General features: G+C 35.2%; 3 protein-coding genes across 3 annotated transcripts; all 3 read right to left on the reverse strand.

Moving 5' to 3' along the window:
- Positions 1-589: 589 nt before the first annotated feature.
- On the reverse strand, positions 590-1,763 carry LOC115626453 (astacin-like metalloprotease toxin 1). The gene is made up of 2 exons (XM_030521832.1): positions 1,366-1,763; positions 590-1,307 (listed from the first exon to the last, which is right to left on the reverse strand). The coding sequence occupies exons 1-2, from the start codon at positions 1,745-1,747 to the stop codon at positions 781-783; spliced, it is 909 nt and encodes a 302-aa protein (XP_030377692.1). The 5' UTR covers positions 1,748-1,763; the 3' UTR covers positions 590-780.
- Positions 1,764-2,805: 1,042 nt separating this feature from the next.
- Positions 2,806-4,174, reverse strand: LOC115626442 (serpin I2-like). The gene is made up of 3 exons (XM_030521815.1): positions 3,188-4,174; positions 3,092-3,133; positions 2,806-3,026 (listed from the first exon to the last, which is right to left on the reverse strand). The coding sequence occupies exons 1-3, from the start codon at positions 4,107-4,109 to the stop codon at positions 2,893-2,895; spliced, it is 1,098 nt and encodes a 365-aa protein (XP_030377675.1). The 5' UTR covers positions 4,110-4,174; the 3' UTR covers positions 2,806-2,892.
- Positions 4,175-13,196: 9,022 nt separating this feature from the next.
- On the reverse strand, positions 13,197-15,247 carry LOC115626409 (phenoloxidase-activating factor 2-like). Its single transcript, XM_030521774.1, has 3 exons — positions 15,145-15,247; positions 14,131-14,522; positions 13,197-14,068 (listed from the first exon to the last, which is right to left on the reverse strand). Exons 2-3 carry the CDS (start codon positions 14,515-14,517, stop codon positions 13,235-13,237), a joined length of 1,221 nt encoding a protein of 406 aa, XP_030377634.1. The 5' UTR covers positions 14,518-14,522; positions 15,145-15,247; the 3' UTR covers positions 13,197-13,234.
- Positions 15,248-22,166: the final 6,919 nt, after the last annotated feature.

Below are 22,166 nucleotides of genomic sequence, written 5' to 3' on the forward strand. Positions count from 1 at the left end.
AAGGAACGCAAAGTCGTTATATATAATTTTTATTTTATGTTGGATAAATATGTCTGCATTGTTGTTTGACATAATCACACACACAATGAGTTATGTGATTGAGAAAAAAAATTAATAGAAAATAAAAGCTGATAATCAAAATAATCCTATTTCATATATTTTATATGAATAGCTTTAAGATTCGGATGCTTTTCTTAGAACTGACCGACAAAGGTAGATAATAGTATACTCGCATAGAGTGCTTGTGTCAAGTTTGATTTATGGAGCTTCTTTATTCTGTAGCGTACAAGAGTATTTTACAGGCAGAAGGAGGCATGATAAAAAACTATGTATATATATTCTTGATCAGCAGGATTAGACAACGTCTACGTTACATGTTCACTCGCACAAAACCGTATACCCTTTCACCCTTTGTGTACAGCATATATTAAAGAAACAATTATAATAATCTTTACTTTCATATTACTAGTTTTTAATAACATCATTATTTTTTTGAGGTTGATTGCATTTTTGAAAGTTATTGTAATAAGAACAGCAAAATTAATATAGAGAATAACATATTTTACGTAAAGCAATACAAAAATATAAATAAATAAACAAGTGAATTTATTTTACTGAGATGAAAAATCGATGGTTATAATACAGCATTTAGTATCTACATGCCAATATAAAAATGTGCTTGTGTACTTTTATTTTTAGTGTACCCTTCAGATACAAGTTATTCACATTTATTTATATCCATGAACATGGACCATGTGGCTTTAATAAATAGATTTAATTTTATATTTTATTATTATAGTACCACTTTGGACAATATAGTCTATTAATCTTAAAATAGTCCCATTCTGAAACGTCTCTATCTTCATCTATATTCATAGACGGGCAGGATTTAAATGTTATTACAGGATCGTCCTTTGCGAATAGGCAATTGCGAAAATGTAAAGGACTTGCGTAGTCAAATCTTATATCAAAGTTACTTGCATTCTGTTTTACGTAATTTTGCTCGTTGTGAGGGTTTTTTAAATTGTTTAAATTTACATTTATATATTCTTGGCGATTTTCAGCATTGTGGATATGATCAAAATTCAAAGCGTGATATATAAGCATGCCGGGTCGACATCCTTTAACAGTAATACTGTTTACCCCTTTTTTATACCCAACTCTCGATGAACACCATCTCCCTTGTCGAAATTCTATCCAACCATCAATTGAAGGAGGAGATTCAGGTAATTCAACTATCTGTAAGCACGTGTTTTGATTAATCTTTTCAATGGTATTTTCAAGAATCTCCTTTTTGTCATCGGGCACTAAAAAGGACGGGTTAATCGACTTACTGCCAATATTCTTAGATTGCTGTTCACTTACCATTATTAAATTCGTAATATATCGTTGTATTCGGCCATTTTCCATGTTGATAGTGGCTTTGACTTACACGCATGTCGTCCACAAAAGCCTTCCTTCTAGAGCAATGAATAGGTTTTCCTTCATCACATGCTACTGAGGGTTCCTTTCCTTCCTCATTGTAGTAAGCCTCCCAAAAATCCTCAGGTTTCTTCCATATGCGGTATTTAGCAGTCCTTAATGAGATATCTGGACCAAATACAATCGTACTATCGACTTCATCGACCTGACTTTGCGATCGTCCTGCGATCGATCCATCCGAATTTAAATTGGAATCCAACAATGGCAGGTTTTGCGCAAAAATATAGCCGGGTAACACAAATACCAGAGCACATGTGAACAACATATTGTGCCAGGTGGTCTTTGAGGAAGAGCTCCTACTATCGAGCTGCATTCAAACAGGCTGCTTTTATAGACGAGTCTGTAAATTGTGATTTTTATGCTTATATAAGCAAAAACAAAAGCCATAAATAATCGCCCAAACAAACCATGCGTGTCCTATCTAATATATATATCTCAAGCTTAACATACTGTACCTAATTCTAGTTCCACTTCCTATGTGTTTACCGACCTTGGAGCTCAAACAAAAGTTTGGTTCTATTGCGCAAAAGATATTTCTGACGTAAGAATTTCAAATTCTAAAAAATAAACGTGTCCATTCTCAGAACTAGAAGAATCTGGATATCAAATTCGGTTATTCTAGCTTTTATAGTTTTCGACAGACAGAAAGACGGACAGACAGACAGTCGAACGGACAGTTAGACGTACATATCTAGATATCTCTCGTCATTTTCACTAGATATTATTGTAATTTGATCAGTATTTTTATAGTGTTTTTCTACATATGTCGACTGTCCATGTTTGTTGACATAAATATAAATATATTTTTGGAACTTTTAAATATACTGATTAAGAACATATATGCTCATTGGGATCGGAGATGTTTAATACTGTTACATACTTTTCACAAACATTTTATGTATAATTTTTTATATAGTTATTTATAATTAGATTAAATGCCAAGCTTCCATCTTAATTGTTATACTCAGCTGCTTTAACATTTTGTACGTTTAGAAAACATTTGCCTTCTTAATAAGCTTAATCTGTTAATAAATATTCAACACTTGGAGTAGCTTTTTGTTACTTTTGGAACATTTTTGGACCTTTAAAACAGCGGACTTTTGACAGAAAACCTTTTTGCTTGTTGAACTCTAGGAGTGTAACCCGAAATTTTGTATGGAGTTTATGTCTCATTTGTATAGTTTGGCGTTATTAGTGATTTTCCGTAACTACCGAATTGCTTGGCATTTTAATAAAAGGAAGTTATTATTATTTATTATGTATTTTTGTGTACATATGTATATTTTATTTGTATATGCATATATATTATGCAACTACATTAGATAATATTGTTGAAGTTCTTAATTTATTATGTATATTTGTGTACATATGTATATTTTATTTGCATATGTATATATTTATGGAACTACATTAGATAATATTATTGAAGTTCTTAATTGTTCCCACGAAAAATATTTTCTCCCTGTTTCTGACAGCAAAATGAAATGGCCTGTTTAGCTTGACCTTTTCTGCATCCCTGATTCTTGAACGTTGCTCGTATTCAGCTGAAAAACAAAATAAATAAAATAACTTTACGCAATACTAAATGTAAAAGGCTAAAAAAACGTACAATTTCTGTATGCTCCTTTTGGGGTCTCGTCAAATTGAACAACTAAAATGAAATTTGTTAGTAATAAAAATGGCAAAAAATTATTAAAGAAATTACCATTTACTGATGCCACTTCCATTTTTCTTGGGTTCACCACTATTCTGGTTTTGTGGGTAATACTCTGAACGAGAAGTTTTTTGTTAGATAAACTACTGAAATCTCTCCAATTTTCGAAAATTCCTTGTATGTTCATTTCCTTGTATATAAAATCATTTAAGTCCATTTCAAAATTAAATTTCATGTTTGGCATCATTAACTCAAATAATTTTTTCTTATCACGCGCTACCCTTAGCAAATCAATGTCCTTTAATTGTACCTCGATTTCTTCAATTTTTGGAGTCGCAGCTTGTATTATAATAAGCATCGAATAATCCGACTCCTTAAAGGGTATGCTCACCATTAAGGCCCTCAACTTGGCATTATATTCATAAGCCATTTTTCCAGTCGCACTCATATACCTTAGCACTGAATTACGCTCGAGCTGATCATTATATTGTATTGTCTCAAATGGATATTTCCAATAACCACGAAAGTAAATGGTGTTGACAACTCCAACCTTCGTGTCCTCAATGTTTGGACCAACTCTTGGTGTATGAATGAAGTGATTAACTTTTGGCCATATAAAATATTTTAAGCTGCACAAACATTTTTCGTCTAAAGATATTGCCTTTCTGTTAACTGTTTTAAAGACATTTTCAGTCTTTTTTAGATACTCCCCGTTTATAATAGATTTGCCTTCAGTACCAAACACGAAACTTCCAGTACTGAATATAACATGACCTTCTGTTAGTTTGTTATGGAAGTCTTGAAATTCCTTAACTGCCACCATTGGGCTGACAGTCCGCAACATCAGTCCTTCCTCGAGGTTCTCCCTTGTGGTGCCTTTTGTGCCTAAATAGACCGTTGCTAATACTTGCCGAACCCATTCGGGCGATGTGCAAATGTTATCGAGGCTTCTGTTTTTATGCAAATGGTACATAAACCGATTTGTAAATTCAACATGGTTATTTGTTAGTACGATGCCTATTGCATCCAAAATAAAAAATAAACTCAAACGGATTGCAAGCATTTGTAAGCTTTTTCTGAATCACTGCAACTGAAAAATCGTGCAATAGCTATATATATACCATTATTTCCCATTATGTAAGACATGGCATTTCAAATTCGATACGATGTGCATGTTATCGAATTGGTTCTATGACTGATTTAAAGGTCAAAAAAAATGTTGAAGTCAAATTGAAGTCTATAACAAGTGCTATATACACACATTTATATATATTTATATATTTTTATATATATTTACTATATATATACTTGTATATAGTAAATATAATAGCATATCCGGCTTCTGTTGCTGTGCCACTGAATCGTAATGCTTTTAAGCTTTCTTCTTTGTTTTTCGAAAAAAAAAAAAACTTCCAACGATTCCTACAATTGTTCTCTATTCTGGTCTATCTAAGAAAATGTTTGCAGGCATCGAGCTGTCGAGCACGTTGTTCACAAATGCCCATGAAATAAATTTGAAGAAAGTTTGGCTCCTCATTAGTGAACCAATCTTGTAAAACACTTGGCCTTTGATTTCGAATATCATCAGTTATATGTGTAATATATCGCAAAATTCAGTTTCACCGAAAGACGTAATTTTTTCAAATGAATTCAATTTTTAGACGGTCGCGTAGCAATAATAAGAATCGACCATCTCTGCCTAAATAATAGAGATAACATAAGATAGTCCTATGTGTTAAGTTAGACAGAATTACAAATATTGCTAATGTGGCTTTTATTATAATATTTTTCACTTTAAATTTAAACTATGATGTTGCACACGCGCTTGGATTTTATTGTTGTCACTTAGATAAGTTTTATTTAACACATTCAAGGTGGTTTTTTGCTGATCACTGGTAAAAACACGTCCACTTCGTTTCACTATTCAAAGGCAAAGAGATCGCGCTTCCAGTCTAACGTGGCTCCTAGCCTTGTTTCGTGTGACCTTCTTTTTCTTCTCCCAAAATCTCTACGGTTTGCATTTCTAAACTAGATGTCTTTTCTTAGCAAATATACTAATTTCATTTATTTACATATATTTTTAAGTTTTTCTTAGCTCTTTATTATTATTATTCTTAGGTGACTTTCCGAGCAGGATATCGATAGTTACTGAAAAATAAACAAATCGATTTCGTAGTTCTATTTTGAATGCCAAATGTAGCAACAGAGATATTTAGTTAGCCTATTTTTTTTAGCCTATCACCACTCAAAGCGAAATCCGTTAGCAACCAACGGGCTAAAAGTGGTTGGCATTTGTCAGCAACTGCTGGCAGAGTAGTGGCAGCTGCCGCTACTTCCTAGCCTTCCTGCACTTAATTAACTTTCAATATGGACGGTCGTTGTGACCGCGTCCGCACGTGACGCCACAGCAAAGCTTCGAGAAAAACCGCGAACGTGGTTTGGTTTGGGCTTTTTGGTTAGAAATTTAACTAAAATGGCGCTCGTTGATTTTTTGGCCAACACGCTGATTATCAAACTGAAGCAGTCTGAACAAAAACAAAAAGAACAACAACAAATTGTTACAAATTTTGCACGAAGGCTTTTTTAAATTTAAATAAATTGCAAACGCCCACGTGTCGCTCTGGTGTTGTTCTCGGCTGTTCGACTGCTCGACGGCTGTCGCTTTTGTTGTAATCGTAGCTGTGTCTAACCAGAAGGGAACCCTCATCAAGTTTCATTAGATTGTCAGAGTTCAGCGGTGCTGGTGGTTCAACCGTGCGCAAAAGTGTCAAAATGTTTAACATATGCCCACATGAGACCCAACCCGGAGCTGTTGTTGTTGCTGCTGTCATTGTAGTTGCCGTTGGGAGAACACATTGTTTGCAACTGCGTTGATAACAATGACAACAACAACGTGTTGTGATTAGAGTGACTCGTGCTGTATTTCCAAACTAATAATTTAAATGGGCTCTTGACCTGATGTCACATTGTGCTCATGTTCTTTAAAATAAATATAAAGCGACTGATAATTCTTGGCATTAAAGACCGTTAATTAAACCAAAATAATAATAATATTATCAGATGAAATCATTGCAAATAAAATTGTCGGAAGCGTTAATAGACATTATGCCACATTTGTACAAGTATTTGAGGTTTTGTTGTCTGTTAAGCTGACATTATAACGTAATATTCTTGTAAATACATATTTATCTGTATTTGTATGATCATCATATTATTTGATATGCTAACATATTTCACATACTATAAATCATATATATCATACATCACATATTATATATCGTATATATCTATATAGATGATATACAAACTGTACGAGGAAGCTAAAATTTAAGCTCATTTATCTTTTCATAGAGTTGGCGAAAAAAATTGTTTGAAAGATCTAAAATTTTTATCCGATTAACAACAAATTTGGTTTATTTACTGCGTAGTATGTTTTTTGAAAATTTCATTGAAGCATAGATTGTATATAATAATGTTACTATCATACATACATAATAATAGTACTTATTATACTATATATGCCCTATTTGTTTGTTCTCTAAAAAAAATTTAAAAATCTATCTGGAATGCCGATAGAGAAATCGCATATAGGGAATAGATATACATATAATTGTACCTGCTATTATATTATATATCTGCAGGTTGAATGAGTGCCTCCCTTTTATTTTATCTCAGTGCTCTTTAATGAAAACACTTATTTGAAGATACAAATAATATTCATAGGCGTTTATTCAATAGTTTAAATTCGACTGAAAATCCTAGTGATAATTCTTCTTTTTATCTTCACACAACTCTTTCTTTCTTTAACAATCGATACTTGATCTTCAAACTAGGGCCGGACGTATTAGAGCTGCATAATCTCACATAATATCTTATTCCTACATATATTATAAATTATAAATCATATCCGATAATATAATATCACACCATCAATTCTTCGGACTGTTTGATGCTTTCTTCAGTTTCAATATTTTAAATATATTCAATATATTCAATATTTTAAATTCGACAAAAATCCAAGCATTAATTCTTCTTTTTATCTTCACACAACTCTTATTTTTCTATACTTCTTTAACAATCGATTCTCGATCTTAAAAGCAGGGCCGGACGTATTATAACTGCATAATCTTACATAATATCTTATTTCTACATATATCATAAATTATAAATCACATCAAACAATGTAATATCACACCATCAATTCTTCAGACTGTTGCCTTCTTCAGATTCACATTCTTCTACTTTTCATCTATATATATATACTTGTATATAAGGGAATGTGGGTATGTAAAATATGCACTACGCTAATTACGACTCCTTGCCTTCACCAATCGTGCAAGTTTTCGCACAACTTTCCCGCCAGCATGCCTGCAAGTATTTTCATTAGCTGTCAGCAGCGTCGCCGGCTACGGCGCGTCGAGTCGCGTCGCTGCCGTCACTTTGGCATTTCCTCTTGGCCGCTTTTGCTGCGGCTAGAAGGAAATGCTTTAAATTACATAAAATTTTAGCGCTTGCCATTTGGTTAGCGGCTTGGTTTTGGACAGCAACGTCTCGACCACGCTTAATGTTCTACTTAATTTAAACGAACGAGTTAACAAGCAAAAATTTGATTTACCGCCAAAAAGTTGTGCTCTCCTGCACATCCTTTCCAATCCTGAAAAGTTTGGCAAGCACTTTCTTACATTTTACTTTTTCTCACTGCTGTGTAATTTCAATGATGAGCTTCAAAATGGGCGCAGAGCTGGTGGCATGTGGGTCGTGGGTTGTGGGTCGTGGGTTGTGGGGCATGGGCCGTGGGCCTTGGCAGCTACAAAACGTCTGCTTGCCGTTGCATTTGTTGTGCGTGTTATGCAAAAAGCGCCCACTAAATTTTAATGACCTGACATTGAGGCGCCGCCATTTGGGCGCCAAAACTTTTCCACATGCACACTTTAATTGGCTTGCGTGTTGTCTGGGGAAAATTGTTCGAGTTTCCTTGTTGCCTTGTTTCCTTTGCGCCTGTTTTCCTTTAATGTGCATTTTTATGACCCTCGACCAAAACAATTCTCCACAATTTGGATTTCGTTTCCATTGGCTGTTGGGGCTGGTCAGTTCTCCGAGCATCTCTGTGGAAGGAGCAATTCAATGAACTTGCTTACCACGTTGTTTAATTTTTTCTATATCCGTTTGCCTGGTTTTAAGCAACGCTCTTAATTTGCGTAGCCAAGTTGGTTTGCCTTTTTGGCGATTGTCATGCAAAACTTTTGTTATAACAGCCATTGAGGCAAACGTCTAGACAAGCACTTGAACACGTACTTACGCTAACTGTGGACGTTACAATTTCAACATAGTGACTAAAATGCATCCATAATTAAGCAATTAAAAACAACAGGAAAATAAGAGTGGTTCAAGGTGCTGATTTTCCTTGCAAGCAACTGTAGTTAAAGCCATTGTAGAATTCATTCTCTCTGTGACTATCACTTGCGTCCGTTTTCTTAAGCCTGTTTTTATAGTATGTGTACATATACATAGTATGTATGTGTGTAAGAGTATGTTATCAAAATATATTCAGAAAGCTCCAAATATTCTCACCTGCCAGCTCTCTGATGGCTGATTCGTCTTTATTCAACAATTTTCCATTAATTTCATTTATTGATATTCATTTCATTTATTGATATTCATTTCATTTATTGATGTTTTTACCAGTCCTCGATTCATTTATTGATATACAAGTATGTATTCAAAAAATTCCAAATACTCTGCTCTATCAGCTCTCTGATGGCTGATTCGTGGTTATTCAACAATTTTTCATTCATTTCATTTATTGATGTTTTTATCAGTCCTCGATGGAATCACGATCTCTTCTGAGTCATTAGAGTATCTTTGCTAAAACAGTTTTTAAAATTTTCTAATTTTTTCGCACTAGTTTTTAACGCAAAATTTAAGACAGACTCGTTTTTGCGAATTCAAATACATTTTAAAAACACAAAGAGGTAGATGAACTCAAGCAATGACGATACAATTAGGTAGAAATGCTGATAACAGATTTAGCAACCCAATAAAAATGAAAAATAGAATTCAAATCAGTTGACCTACCGCGTTACCAGGCTGTTGTTGCGGAAACTTCTGAATCAAGTTCTGGCAAGTGGCACAACAGTCTGCCGGCAAACAATTTTAATTGCTGGCCTCCTCTGCTAGCCTTTGAATAATAAAAAATATAAAACAAATTAGACATAATCTAAGATATGATATCACTTCTATTGTTTTATAGTTGCTGCTCTATACGTCTGTCTGTTGATGCATCTTCTTTTGCAAAAGAGACTTGCCTGGAATGTCTTTCAACATTAATTTTAAAATAAACAACGAAGTATACTCGTAACTGGACAAAATAACTTGAGGGAACAAATCAGCCTGTTGTGATTGCGCGTTTAGTCGCATCCAGTGATGGTTCGTAAGATTATATTATGGCGCATCTGAACCCACTCTGCGGAGCAAGGCAACAGCCATTTTCGAAATCTGATTACCGAAGTTCCACATGTAGGATCCATAAAGCTTGGGTAGACTGCCTCTTGCATTTCAGGGGTAGCCAAGAATTGACAGCGTTCTGCCCATTCAGCTTGGCCAGTTTTCTTCTGCAGTGGTTGCGATGAAGCTTGAAAATAAGCCTTACTTACGTCAATTATTAGAATGCACAAGCATCTGGGCTTCTTGCAAGACTTCCACCTTTTAGAAACAAGCGCTGGTTCTAGACTCGCACATTTTCCTGCTGTGTAGTTTGTCTGAGCCCTTTTTTTTTTTTTTGAATCTATTCTTTAAAATTTAAACTTTTCCAAACAGTTGCGTTGCTTCGTCCTGCTCTGTTATTAAATGTACCTGAAGTCCTGTGAGCACGGCTCTTCGTCTGTACATACACTACGATATAGACATTTGCACTTCCTCTTCTTCTTTTTTTTGGCACACTCCATCCAGCTCTTCAACGCTTGTCTGATTGAATATTTTTCCCGTTTTCATTTGTGTCGGTTTTGCGAACGTTCGCACTTTTTCGTGCTCGTTCCTCCGCCGTTTTATTGCCACTCTCTCTTCGTCGCTCTGCTATTTTGCACTTTATGCATATTTTTTGCATTTATTGTGGCCAAACATGCGTCCTGTACATGCCTAGAGGACCCGCTTGGCATGCCTGCTGAAGACTAGGCGAAGACACCTTAATGTATGCTCGTCACGTTTAGCCACTTGTGTGGGGTTTGATGCGCTCTCTCCCTTTCCCTCTCCCACTACCACCCCCACACCCACACCCACTCCACTCCCCGCTTGGCGAGTCCTCGCATTTGCTCCATGCAGACAGACAGTGGGTTGTGGGGGGTTGGGGAGGGGCGCTCGTCAAGCCTTGCCTTAAACCTCTTTTGCATATTGATACGCTTACATTTGAAATCCACTTGTGCTGCTCCAATTTCTATTGTTGTTCTTGTTGTTGTTGTTGGTGGCACTTTATAATGGAAATTAACAGCCGTTTAATGTGGCATTGCAACGCATTATAAAAGGCACGTGTTTTTGCTTGATGATGCTTTGATGATGACAGAATCACATAATATTTCAAGTCAATCAAGTTCCGATTTAATACTTTTTTTCATAATTTTTTTGTTCACCATTCACAATGTCGGAACCTACTATTAATTTAATAATAATATTAGTAACGCTTGAAACATGCTCAAAACTTGGAATAATAATTGAAATATAATTTTAAATACATAACTAAAATATTTAAATATTTAACTAAAACATAATTTTAAAAGACTGCACCTTTAGCTGGAGTCTTTCAAATAACTTTTTAATTTCATTTTCGAAGCCCCATTTAATCTTGTATTTTTGTAAGATGCCACTATTCAAAGCACATGAATTTATTTAATAATTGTCCTTATAATACAGATAGGAATATAGGAGAGCAGCAATTGCAAAAAAGAATAAGTATATTAATTCTATGAAAAGTGCGGAATGCTTTCGAATCAAAACATTGATTGATGCAACGATAAGAATTGAACTTATTAAAATATTACAGATAAAGAAAACATTCCAAATTTTATAAAAATTGAAAAGAAAATAAAGAAGACAAATTACAAAGAATTACAATTATTTATAGTTATGAATAAAAATAATCGACTGCCGTGTTAATCATAAATATTTGTAACCTTTTTATTAAAGTGTTAAAAGGCTTTAAGTACTACTATAATTTTAATAATAATATTATTAACAACTAAAACACACTTGTTCTTAATTCAGTTCACTTAATTCTATCAAATGTGCGGAAACGGTTTAAATTTAATTTAAAATGATAAAGAAAATATTATAAAAACTAAAACATTTCCAATAATATAAAAAATATAAAACAAAGTAAAGAGGACAAATTACAAAGAATTACAATTATTTATCAATTACTTAGCCAAAGTACTTTATGGTGTGTGAATCATAAATATTTGTAGACTATTTGGTGTAGCCCAGATATATTTTAACCTTTTTATTAAAGTGTTAAAAGGCTTTAAGTAGGCCCATAGCCCCCTTTCCGACGAACCGCAAACCACTTAATTAAATTTTAAAGCCAGGCAGGAGCAGACCCAGAATGAAAAGTAATACAAAATGCCACCACTTGGGCAATTGTTTTGCAAATGCTGCCACCGCCATCAGCACCACCACCACCACCACCACCAGCACCACCAACACCATCATCGGCATTGCATTCGACGCCAGCGTAATGACAGAGCCTGCCACGTGCCTGTCAACATGTGGCGCCCATCGCCATTGCCTCCATTTGCTCTCCCCGTGCTCTCGAAGATCCCGCGTAAAAAACAAAAGCAGGCAATTGGCAAATGAAAACAGAAAAACACCAAACATTTTTCGCTTTGAAGTACCGGCGGCCACACCCTCTCCCTCCCTTTCTCGCAGTGTATCTCTATGCTGAAAACGCGTGCAGAAAATCAAAATAAAGCGTTTTTCGTTTCATTTGCAATGGAATTCGCAAGTGTTGTGTTGTTCCTTTCTATGTGATGGTTTTATTTTCTTTGGCCTGGCCCCCATCCCGACTAGCGCGCCCGCCATTCTTTCAAATCGTTTTCCAATACCCATGCATACCCGAACCCGCATAAAGCCGCCCGCTTTCCTTCCATAGAGTTGTCATGCCGCGCACATCCACATCTCTTTAGCAGTTTCCAGGGGGGAGGCCCACAACGAACTGAATGGTCATGAATATTTAACTACTACTACAATTGGCCATGATTGTTATGTTTGTTTGTTAGTTGCTTAGTTGGCGAGGCCGTCCAAGAGCTGGCCTCAAAACTGTACAATTAATATTGTTTTTTTTAGTTTTAGAAGCTAAAGCATTTGGCTGCTCTTTTATGAAAACATTTGAAATTTGTTTTCGATGCACAATTTTTTGCTTTAAGCTCAAACTCAATTCTCAGCCTTTTGCTAAGAAAAAATTGCAATTTTAACGCATGACAGCGCACTTTCAATGAAAAATCTGCTCGAAGCCAAGTACCCGACTCCGGCTCTCTCTACAAGTATATAGCATACTTGTACTTAGACATCGACGCGTAATCGAATATAAATTGAATTTTTTCACAATAAATGGATTTTTTTCCAAAGGAACTCTATGCCGCTTCTTTTTCTTTTCTTACCTTCCATCTGCTTTGACTTCAGTCAGACGAAATAAGCGCTAGATTAATATATGCATTAAGAAAAATAATAACAATAGAGGGGGCAGGCGCGGAGGTTGCTTTTGAAATGTTATGCAAAGCGATAAGCGACCATGAGTTGCGGAAGCAGTACGTTTATAAATGGACATTGCTGATCTAACAGATAAAATAAGATAATTTGCAGCGACAAACATATATAAATGTTTTAATATAAACGTTGAAAATAGTCGCCATAATACATAATGCATATAATATAATACATTTATTGTTGTTTCATAAGTAACAAAATAAAACTAATTTTAAATTCTATTAAAGTAAAAACCAGCATTAAGTTAATTCAATCGCTGAAAAAATAGCTATATGTTATCGCTTCAAAATAATTAATTAATTAATATGTCTACAGTTGAATTTTTTATTTTTGATTGAAGTTTCCAACTTAAAGATTAGATAGTTCAAACACAATATAATCATCAATTATTTGATTAGTTGCTACATATTTGCTTGAGCCTGCATCTAAAGCGTAAAATAATGTTGTGATTGTATTGTTCTCTTGAACGCCTTGAATCAAAACGCTTAGTTTTGAAATATGGTTATGTAATACATTGTGGCCATCCCAGGAAACGAGTCCAGCTAGGGTATAACGATATTTTGAATCTCTCCCCAGGGGACAGACTATGGGCCAACCGGCAAAGTGAGAGTCAAGGTCCCAAAACGTTTCAGGCTCAGGATTGCACAATAATGATTTGAGTTCATTTCCTTCATTGCAAATGTTCCAGTTAATAGGTAACCTTATTTTCTTTAATACACTGGACTTGCTATTACTTTCCCAACCTGTCATAAAACAGCCAGTTATATCGAAAAGTTCATCAGCATTTGGCAAGCATATAGGTCTGATATGTGGACTCATAATAAATGGCCAGTGGAGGTACATTAGAGCCATGTCAGTAACGTTACGGTCGAAATGGGGAACTATCTTGTCGATTATTCGGCTCTGAATTGGAAAAGTCTCATTTGTATTATTCAAATTCCATTCGCCAGCCACAGCTATTAATTGTGCTTCTAGAATGTCGTGCATGACTTCAATGCTCGAAAGTACAAGATTGGCTGAAAGCAAAGCACCATCCCCCATATGCTTTTCTTCTCGCATAATAGCTACCATCCAGGGAAATTCGCCGAAGTTAGCTTCGTCTGCAACATCATTTGGAATTTCGAATCCAACACCATTAGGATTGCGATGACCGCAGGAATACGGCTGCAACGTTTTGTCCAACTGCGTATGAAGTAGAAATTTGAAAATTTAAATGAGTTTATGCAAATGTTTACGCTCCTTACCTTATCATCAATGTGACAACAGGCTTGTATTTGTGAGCAGTCTTCCTCCGATTCATCAAAGGTAGCATTTCTACAGAGCCATCTATCCACACACTCTTTTTGATATCCGCACAACATGGGTTCCTCATCTGAGCTCGGTTGTTCATTATCGTCAGATGTGTTCAAGCTGTTATCACAGCTCTTGTAATATTTGTCCATAACTTTCTTCAACTCCGTTCTAAAAAGATTCACAATCTCATCTTCCATTTCCTGCCTTGGATTTGGATTTGGATTGGTCTCACTAATTTCTTTCATTATTTCGTCGATACTGTCGTGTCCTTCAACCTCCATGAGAGTTGTAAAAAGGAACAGCACACACAAAACACTGAGCGGAGAGCGAAGTGACATGTTGACTGAAAGAAAAAGATTTCCCACAAAGTTAGTATTTACTTTAGAATTGGGGCGCATTAGTTGATAGCTCGATAATCTTTAAATCAGTTCAAAAAGTTTATCGCGTCTAGTTGAGTGAGTTTTACATTTTATATTTTTTCATTTCATTCACAAAAAATTGGTTTATTAACATGTTTGTTTCTATTATAGGCAGTAAATAGTTCACGTTGTATCACCTTCACAAGAAGATTTTTCTAATTTAAAAATAACGAATGTTTAACAAATTGCTATAACTGCTAGATTCGCGTTTACTAACACCGATTTGGAACACCAATAAACAAGATATGGAAGTATCGCTTCTTGGATCAGTCGATTGTTGAGACCGACAAGAAGCGTAGGTTCGTTGTGAATTTTAAGGGAAAAAACCTACATACTTTTATGTTTTATCAGGAAATAAAACCTACATAACCTTATCTACTCCGACAAAGCTGGACCTTTATTGGATTGTGGTGCTCTCTGGAGCAACCGACGGTTTTATGCGTATATCTCTCGTTCTGTTGAAACGGCTCCAACAGAAACTTTTATCGAAAACTTTGAATTTGGAATTAGTTATATTCACATTTCAACCGAAATATTTTCATTAACCTTTGGTACTTATGCTAAATTGACACTTTCGATTTTGCCGTTCTTTTCACTGTATTTTTGTTACGTATACGTAATTTTGCCGAGCTTTCAGCTTTCACTGGTTATTAGAGAGGCACGACTTTCATGCTGCGCTGTATTCAGAAAACTGAAACTGTTCGGGTAGCTTCGGTCTGTACATACCGCTTATTATCAGTTAGCAATATACGCGATTAATTGCCATACTTATAGCTATGCTATTCATTTCGATTAATCATCATCATTTCATAATATAACACGAGAGAACGCTACAGTCGAGCAAGCCCGACAGTGTAATACCTTGTACCCAGACAATTTTCTGGATACCAACTTTGGTTATTCTAGCTTTTATAGTATCTGAGATCCTTGCGTTCATCCTGACAGACGGACGGACGAACAGACGGACGGACATGTTTAAGACGATTTCTCTCGTCATGCTTCCTTCTGACTGTTACATACCTTGTACAAACTAATATACCCTTTTTACCCTACGGGTATAAATATCAGCTCTCTTGTCAAAGGTGACAAAAAATTAAGCGTTTTAATTGGGGGCTACACAAAATTAATTAACAATGTTTGTTGAAATACATGGAATTTATTAGAAGGCATTGTTACTGCATCTTCATTTTATTTATTTATATATATTTATGGCAGAAAACATTTGTCAACTTACAAAATGAGCTCAGACAATCTGTACTTTCTAGTGAAAGTTTTTCTTTTTCTATCATTAAACATTATAATAATTAAAGTATTTTTGTAAAGAAATAAAAGGTTCTTTATTTCAAAATGAACAATAAAAAACTACAGTTATAATCATAATAAGATAATAAAAATAATAAACAGTTGTGGGTACTTGCCTTGCCTGATTTTTCACATACTTGTCTGGTAAATTCAATTTGAAGTGCTTCACATGATTTGTGGCTACAAATAGTACATACATACATATGTATGGATACAATTCGTATATAACAGTACATGTATGTCGCTTTCCGTTGGGTCGGGTCGCATGGCCATAATTACATTTTTTTTTGGCAATGTTTCATTTCATTTGTGATTGTTTTGCGTTTGCTTATTGGAAATACTCGTATGTCTGATTTATTGCGTTTCACTTTAAAAAGTAGGGGGCTCTGCACCTCTCATGTTTGTTATATGCGGGTACATATGTTTTCATGGTCAGCAGAAAGAAGCAGTGCTTCATACCCATATCCTTATTAACTTTTTTTTTTTTAACTAATTATATTCGCGCTTCTCAGTTTTCACAACTAAGTGTAAGAGATTCTATAGACTATCTCTTAGTAAATGACATATAATTCAGAACCACTATTGTATATATTTGAAAAAATACAAAATATGAGCATTGATGAGCATTGTGACTGTTCGAAAATATCACAAAAACATATGTACATACAAGCTTTACTAATCCTCTTAAAAATCCAATAAAATACTTCCAATATCAACAATGTCTAAAGAAATAATAATAATCAAATCTATTCCAAAAATATTCGACAAACGGTAATGTTGAAAGAATATTAAAATAATAATTAAATAATATTAAAATAATAATTAAATAATATTAAAATAATAATTAAATAATATTAAAATAATATTTAAATATTAAAATATTATTACAATAAATGTCTAACACGGCTGCTATTATATTTTATATAGTAGATTCTATAGATATATCACATATTCTCTTCTATATAGTAGATTATATAGATAGATCCCAAAATACTTAACGTTAAAAACGAATTTTAAAACATGATCTTTTCTTAATTTTAAAGTTCGGATCCACAATAAGGTTGCCATTCCAAATTATCCATACCATACTAGGCTTAGAATTCTATTGCTGATGTCATACTTATTGATTGGCCAGATAGACCTTCTCTCATATTTTCGATGAATCGTTGGATTCTTTCCAGAGGAGCAGTAATTACTCGTCTCTGTTGCTGCGTTCGTTGCTTATCTCGGTGCTGGCTAGCCCCTGAACCCACTGTGGCTCGAACAGCAAAGCTTGATCGCTGATAACGGCATTGTTAGGTATACAAGATCACTGTGCGTCATTCTGGCCTCCTAGTACTGTACAGTCTATCGGAACGAAAATCCAAATATTAAACCGTGTCTCAATAATCTTCAAAATTCATCAAAATCGGCTGGCCATAGCATATATACTTATATTCGTATATATAGTTTAGTATTTACGAAGCATTATCAAAATTGCTAAAGTATATTATAAAGCTGCCATAGGAATAATTGCTTCGACAAGTTGTATTTGAGTTGAACGGAGAAAAGTTTGTTTATTATTAGGGAATTAAATATAATTTATTTTGATTCACAATATGTTTTATTTTCAACGTTTTTTACACTTGCTTTTAATTTCGATGCACGATATTTTCTTTATTTTCAAACGGGCTGTATTAGTCTTAATTGCTGCCCCCTTTTAAACGGGACTAGTATTACCAGATAAAAAAATATACACGCCCCATTTATAATTATTTGCTATTCACACGTCGAGCTGGCAAGAGTTTAACGTTTTCCTACTTAATTTTCCTACGCTTTTCGTAGCTCTGGCTGAGCATCAGCAACAATTGGAACGATTGCTTATATACTTATCCCCATACTAAATACCCACAGATATATTTGTAAGACCAGAAAGAATCTGCAGTTGTGCGGCAGATGCAGGCGACACAAAAGTGGAGACACCTTTTCCTGCCATCGATTTATTTTGCTTGCTTGGTTGCTGCAGTTAAAATGCTTTTCATGTAAAACAGCAGGAAGAACAACAACTCTATATTTGGGCAGACAAATAGCTGCACACAAAGCACGCGGGGATTTCAGGGCCCAACAAAAATAGGAAATACACTATAGTAAGTATAGATGGAAAAAAGGAAGGAAAATATCAACTGCCGGGCATCAACTTATGTAAATTGTTATGTGTGTGCTCATTGCGGCTGCCAGTGGGTGGATGACCGGGAGAGGGACAGACGTAGAGGGAAAGCGGAAAGGGGCAGGGGGGCTGCATAGTTGCCACTATTGACAGCCTCCTGACGCTACTTGGTTACTGCCTTTAGTTGTCCTTAAGGAATTGCGGGCATGTTCTCTTCTGCTGAATTGAGCAAAAATAATTGCAAATCGTAAAGGAACAGAGCGATAGAAAAAAAAAAAACGAATGATGCGATGCTGTCGTCACCGCTCGTCTACGAGTAGAGCCGTTGTCATGTGTGTAGAGAGAAGTTGGCCGAGGCCGAGGCCAAGCCACTGGCAGACAGACAGAGCAGACGACCGACGAGCACTTGGACGGACGGAAGCGGAAATATGCAATGAAGCAGAAGTTGGCAGGAAATTGTTAAGACGCTTGTCGCTTCACGTCGCAAGCACTTGCCAATGTGGGTCTGACTTTAAAGTGCTGTGGCTGTGCTATGAACTGGTTCGCAGACGAACTTCTTTCCTTTTTTTAAAAATAATTTAAAACAAGTCGTTCCTATGACAGCTAGATTATATACATAATGCGCCAATTTCTGTAAGTTTTGTCTGAATAGAGTCGCTCTTAAAGCTTATTTTTCTAAAGTATTAATTAAGAATTAACCACTCATGACACACTTTAAATAAACATGTTTCAATAATTTGCAATTATTCTTCTGTTCTTCGCTTGTGTGTTTGAGTGAATTATAATAAAATAAATAAATAAATAAATTACTAATACTAATAACAAGAGTAACTGCAATTAGACTGTCCCCATTGCCAGCTGAACCACATTTGACCTTGACATAATTAGCTGGATGCCCCATCAAATTTATTGTAATTTGTGAGATAATTTTTTATTTCTTTCTTTGCTAATTAGTTGAAATTATTATCCTAATTAAGTTGACCATATTTCCCGTCTGTCCTCATCAATAATTAGTGAAATGCATTCTAGTTCGCATTTATCTAAAGAACTAGTTCCGCGGACAACACTGTCGAGCTGCTCTTTACTTTTTTTTTGCCATCATCTGCTTGGGACTGCATGGCCATATTGGGAAAGGGTTCCACAACTGTGATGTCTTCTTTTTCCGTTTCGTCTGCGTCCCTGCATCCATCGTTTTATGATCCCAAACGGCACGAATGAAAAGCCTCATGCCGCCTCACATGCAAATAAAATTTGCCATTTTTAGTGCAGCCCCCTCCTGCACCCCCTTCGACCAACCAACTCGTATATTTTATACATTTCCTACTTTCCTATTTGTGGTTGTTGCCGTTTTTATTTCAATCAAACCACTTTTTGTCTGTCTGTTGTCTATTTTAAAGCATTTGCCTCTCCCGTCCTTTTCCTTTCATTTTTGTGTTGTGGGCTGGGCAGCTTCATAAAATTTATAAGCTATGCAAATGATGATGTATTGTTTCCGTTGTTCCCACGGGTGTGCTGTGGGAATGTGTTTAGAGGGACTTTCCAAAATATAGATGCAAGCCGGATGAAATCGATTCAGTTATTGCCATCTTGTTGCTAAACAACTTGGTTCTTTTCTAGATACATAAAATCGTTTGATCATTATTTAACGAATTTTTTTATAGTTTTTTGTTCAATCGATTTTGGAAGTGTAATCTTTTTGGCTTAAACAAACGGCATTTTGTAACGAATATTAAAAATTTTTGGTATTATAAATATATATACATAGGTAATAAATATACTGTTCGTGTGTCGATTTTACATCGCATAGAAGCATTTAATAAATAAAATAAAAGCATTAATTATAATTATGAAATGAATGCAGAGATACAAAAAGATGGCCTACAATACTTATCCAATCTAATGGCTTGATGAACTTTTACTTCTGGGCGGCATATTCTGAGATTTTGGGCCTTCATAACGCCATAAGCCTGTGGTTCATTATTGAAATATGCTAAGTAAAAAGTTAAAAAACAAACTGGAAAAGCTATTGTATTGTGTTCTTATTAAGTGTTACAAATTATATATTATATACAAATTATATATTCCATAGTTTGAAATTAATGGAACTTGAATAAGTTGAATAAGCAGCAGCAATATTTCCTTATTAAAAAAATAACAAGAAGAAACTAAAATAAAATGATTTTTTAATTTCGAACTTAGACAACAGTTTACTTTTCTATTAAAGCTAATAATCAATAGTTCCATCAAAAACTTCCAGTCAACTTTAAGTTTAGAAAAATACAAATTCTATTCTTTAAAATGTTGGCGTATATTTTTGTTAAGAAGTGGTGTTACTTCCTGAGTTATTCTGCTGAAATTGATCGATTTTGGCTCTGAACTGTTATTAGAGTATAAGTGTATAACGATATTTATAAAACATACTACACAAGTATATGGACGAATATTTTAAACACAAGCGATAGTTGCCGACTGATCTGTAATTATATCAATACTCTCGCTTATACCGTTAATAATTTTTTACATCTACTTTGTGGAATTCGTTCACTCACATTTTTAATGTGTTAATAAAAACTCTTTATTTATGGCGGCTGGGGAAAACTAATGAGCACTTGGCAAGCTTGTATATTTTCATAGCAATAGCATTGGATCGGTTGCCATTAAATTGCTGGCCAAATGCGAAAAGTTTGTCCAACGGCGGCGTGCCAAGAAAACAAAACGAGGCCAAGCCGAAGCGGCACAAAACTTTCGAAATAGACTAAACAATAAAATGCGACAATTGTAATTAGATGTGCGATACATATACTCGTTTGCTATACTCGTGATTAGCAGGAAGCTGCGTAAAATAGTCCACTTTATGAGTCGGGAGGACAATCTGAAAAGGAAGTTGTCCAACTAAAAAGTAGGACACCTCGCTAGAAGCTAAGCCTTGCACTCGAAAGCAGATTTCCATTAGTCAGAGCTAACTGTTTCAAATTGAATAAAAAATTGAAATGAAACGACAGCAGCGAACGAATCGCTGATGGAATAATAACACGACTAACCACGATCAAAAATTCTATATACAGTTCAATGGGAATGTGCACAATTTTATAAAAAATTATATGCAATTTTAAAATGCACTTGAAATGCAGGACGATGGTGTTGGTGTGGCTGTGGGTGTGGGTGCACACGTTCGCCGGTTCAGTCTGCTGCCTGCCGGTTGGTTGTCACCAAAAAGTGGCTAAAAACGTGACGGGAATATGAATCCATTCTATTGCCAGCCTCATCTTAACCCTCCCATGCCCCCCTTCAGTTGCTCACTCACCTGCTGGCGGCCGTCATTTTCAATGCATCGACATGAAACGCTTGCACTTTTGTTTATGTGCGTCGCGTGAAATTGAAAAGTTGCTGTTGGCTGGGAATTGTGGGGATATCTGGCAGGCAGGCAGGCAGGTAGGCAGGACGCATTAAGTGGCTGCATGTCTCGAAGTTTGCCACGGGCATGGGCAGCAACAACAATAGCATCAACATCAGGTGAGAGGACGAATTTCACACATCATTAGCGTGCTCAGCAGATTCGGGGGTTCACAGAAGTGTAGCCGGCAGCGACAGATGAAAGCAATGGATCGGTTTCGTATTGGAAAATAAACTGTAAAGCGACAGAAGCAACAATTTCTTCAAATTTGCAGACATTTATTTAGTTGATTTGTAGATAACTATTAGTGCAATGCATTATGCATTTATTTACAATAATAGATAAATAATACAAAAATAGAACTAACACGTAGGTTCTTAGACATGGAATATGTATATATTGCTTACATAATTGAATCTATCTTTTACTAACGACTTCTTGGAAAACTACAAAAAAATATATTAAAAACATCACACCCTATAATCTCGCACCCCAAACGCTGCCTGGCCATTTCAGCAGCGTAGATTGGGAAGCAAATACTCATAAAATTCATATTTGGTTGTATACTTGTATATATGTATAATTCGTAAACATGTTTGAACAAAGAGTCTAAAACTAGCCTCTTCTCATCGATTGGCAGATTCGTTTGTTGTAAAAAAAAAATTATGGTTTTGAAAAAAAAATGGTCAAAGACAATTTTCTATATATTGGAATTCTATATACGTG

Source organism: Scaptodrosophila lebanonensis, unplaced genomic scaffold, assembly GCF_003285725.1.
Source record: "Scaptodrosophila lebanonensis strain 11010-0011.00,11010-0021.00 unplaced genomic scaffold, SlebRS2 tig00000085-arrow-pilon, whole genome shotgun sequence".
In the NCBI taxonomy this organism is placed as follows: Eukaryota; Metazoa; Arthropoda; class Insecta; order Diptera; family Drosophilidae; genus Scaptodrosophila; species Scaptodrosophila lebanonensis.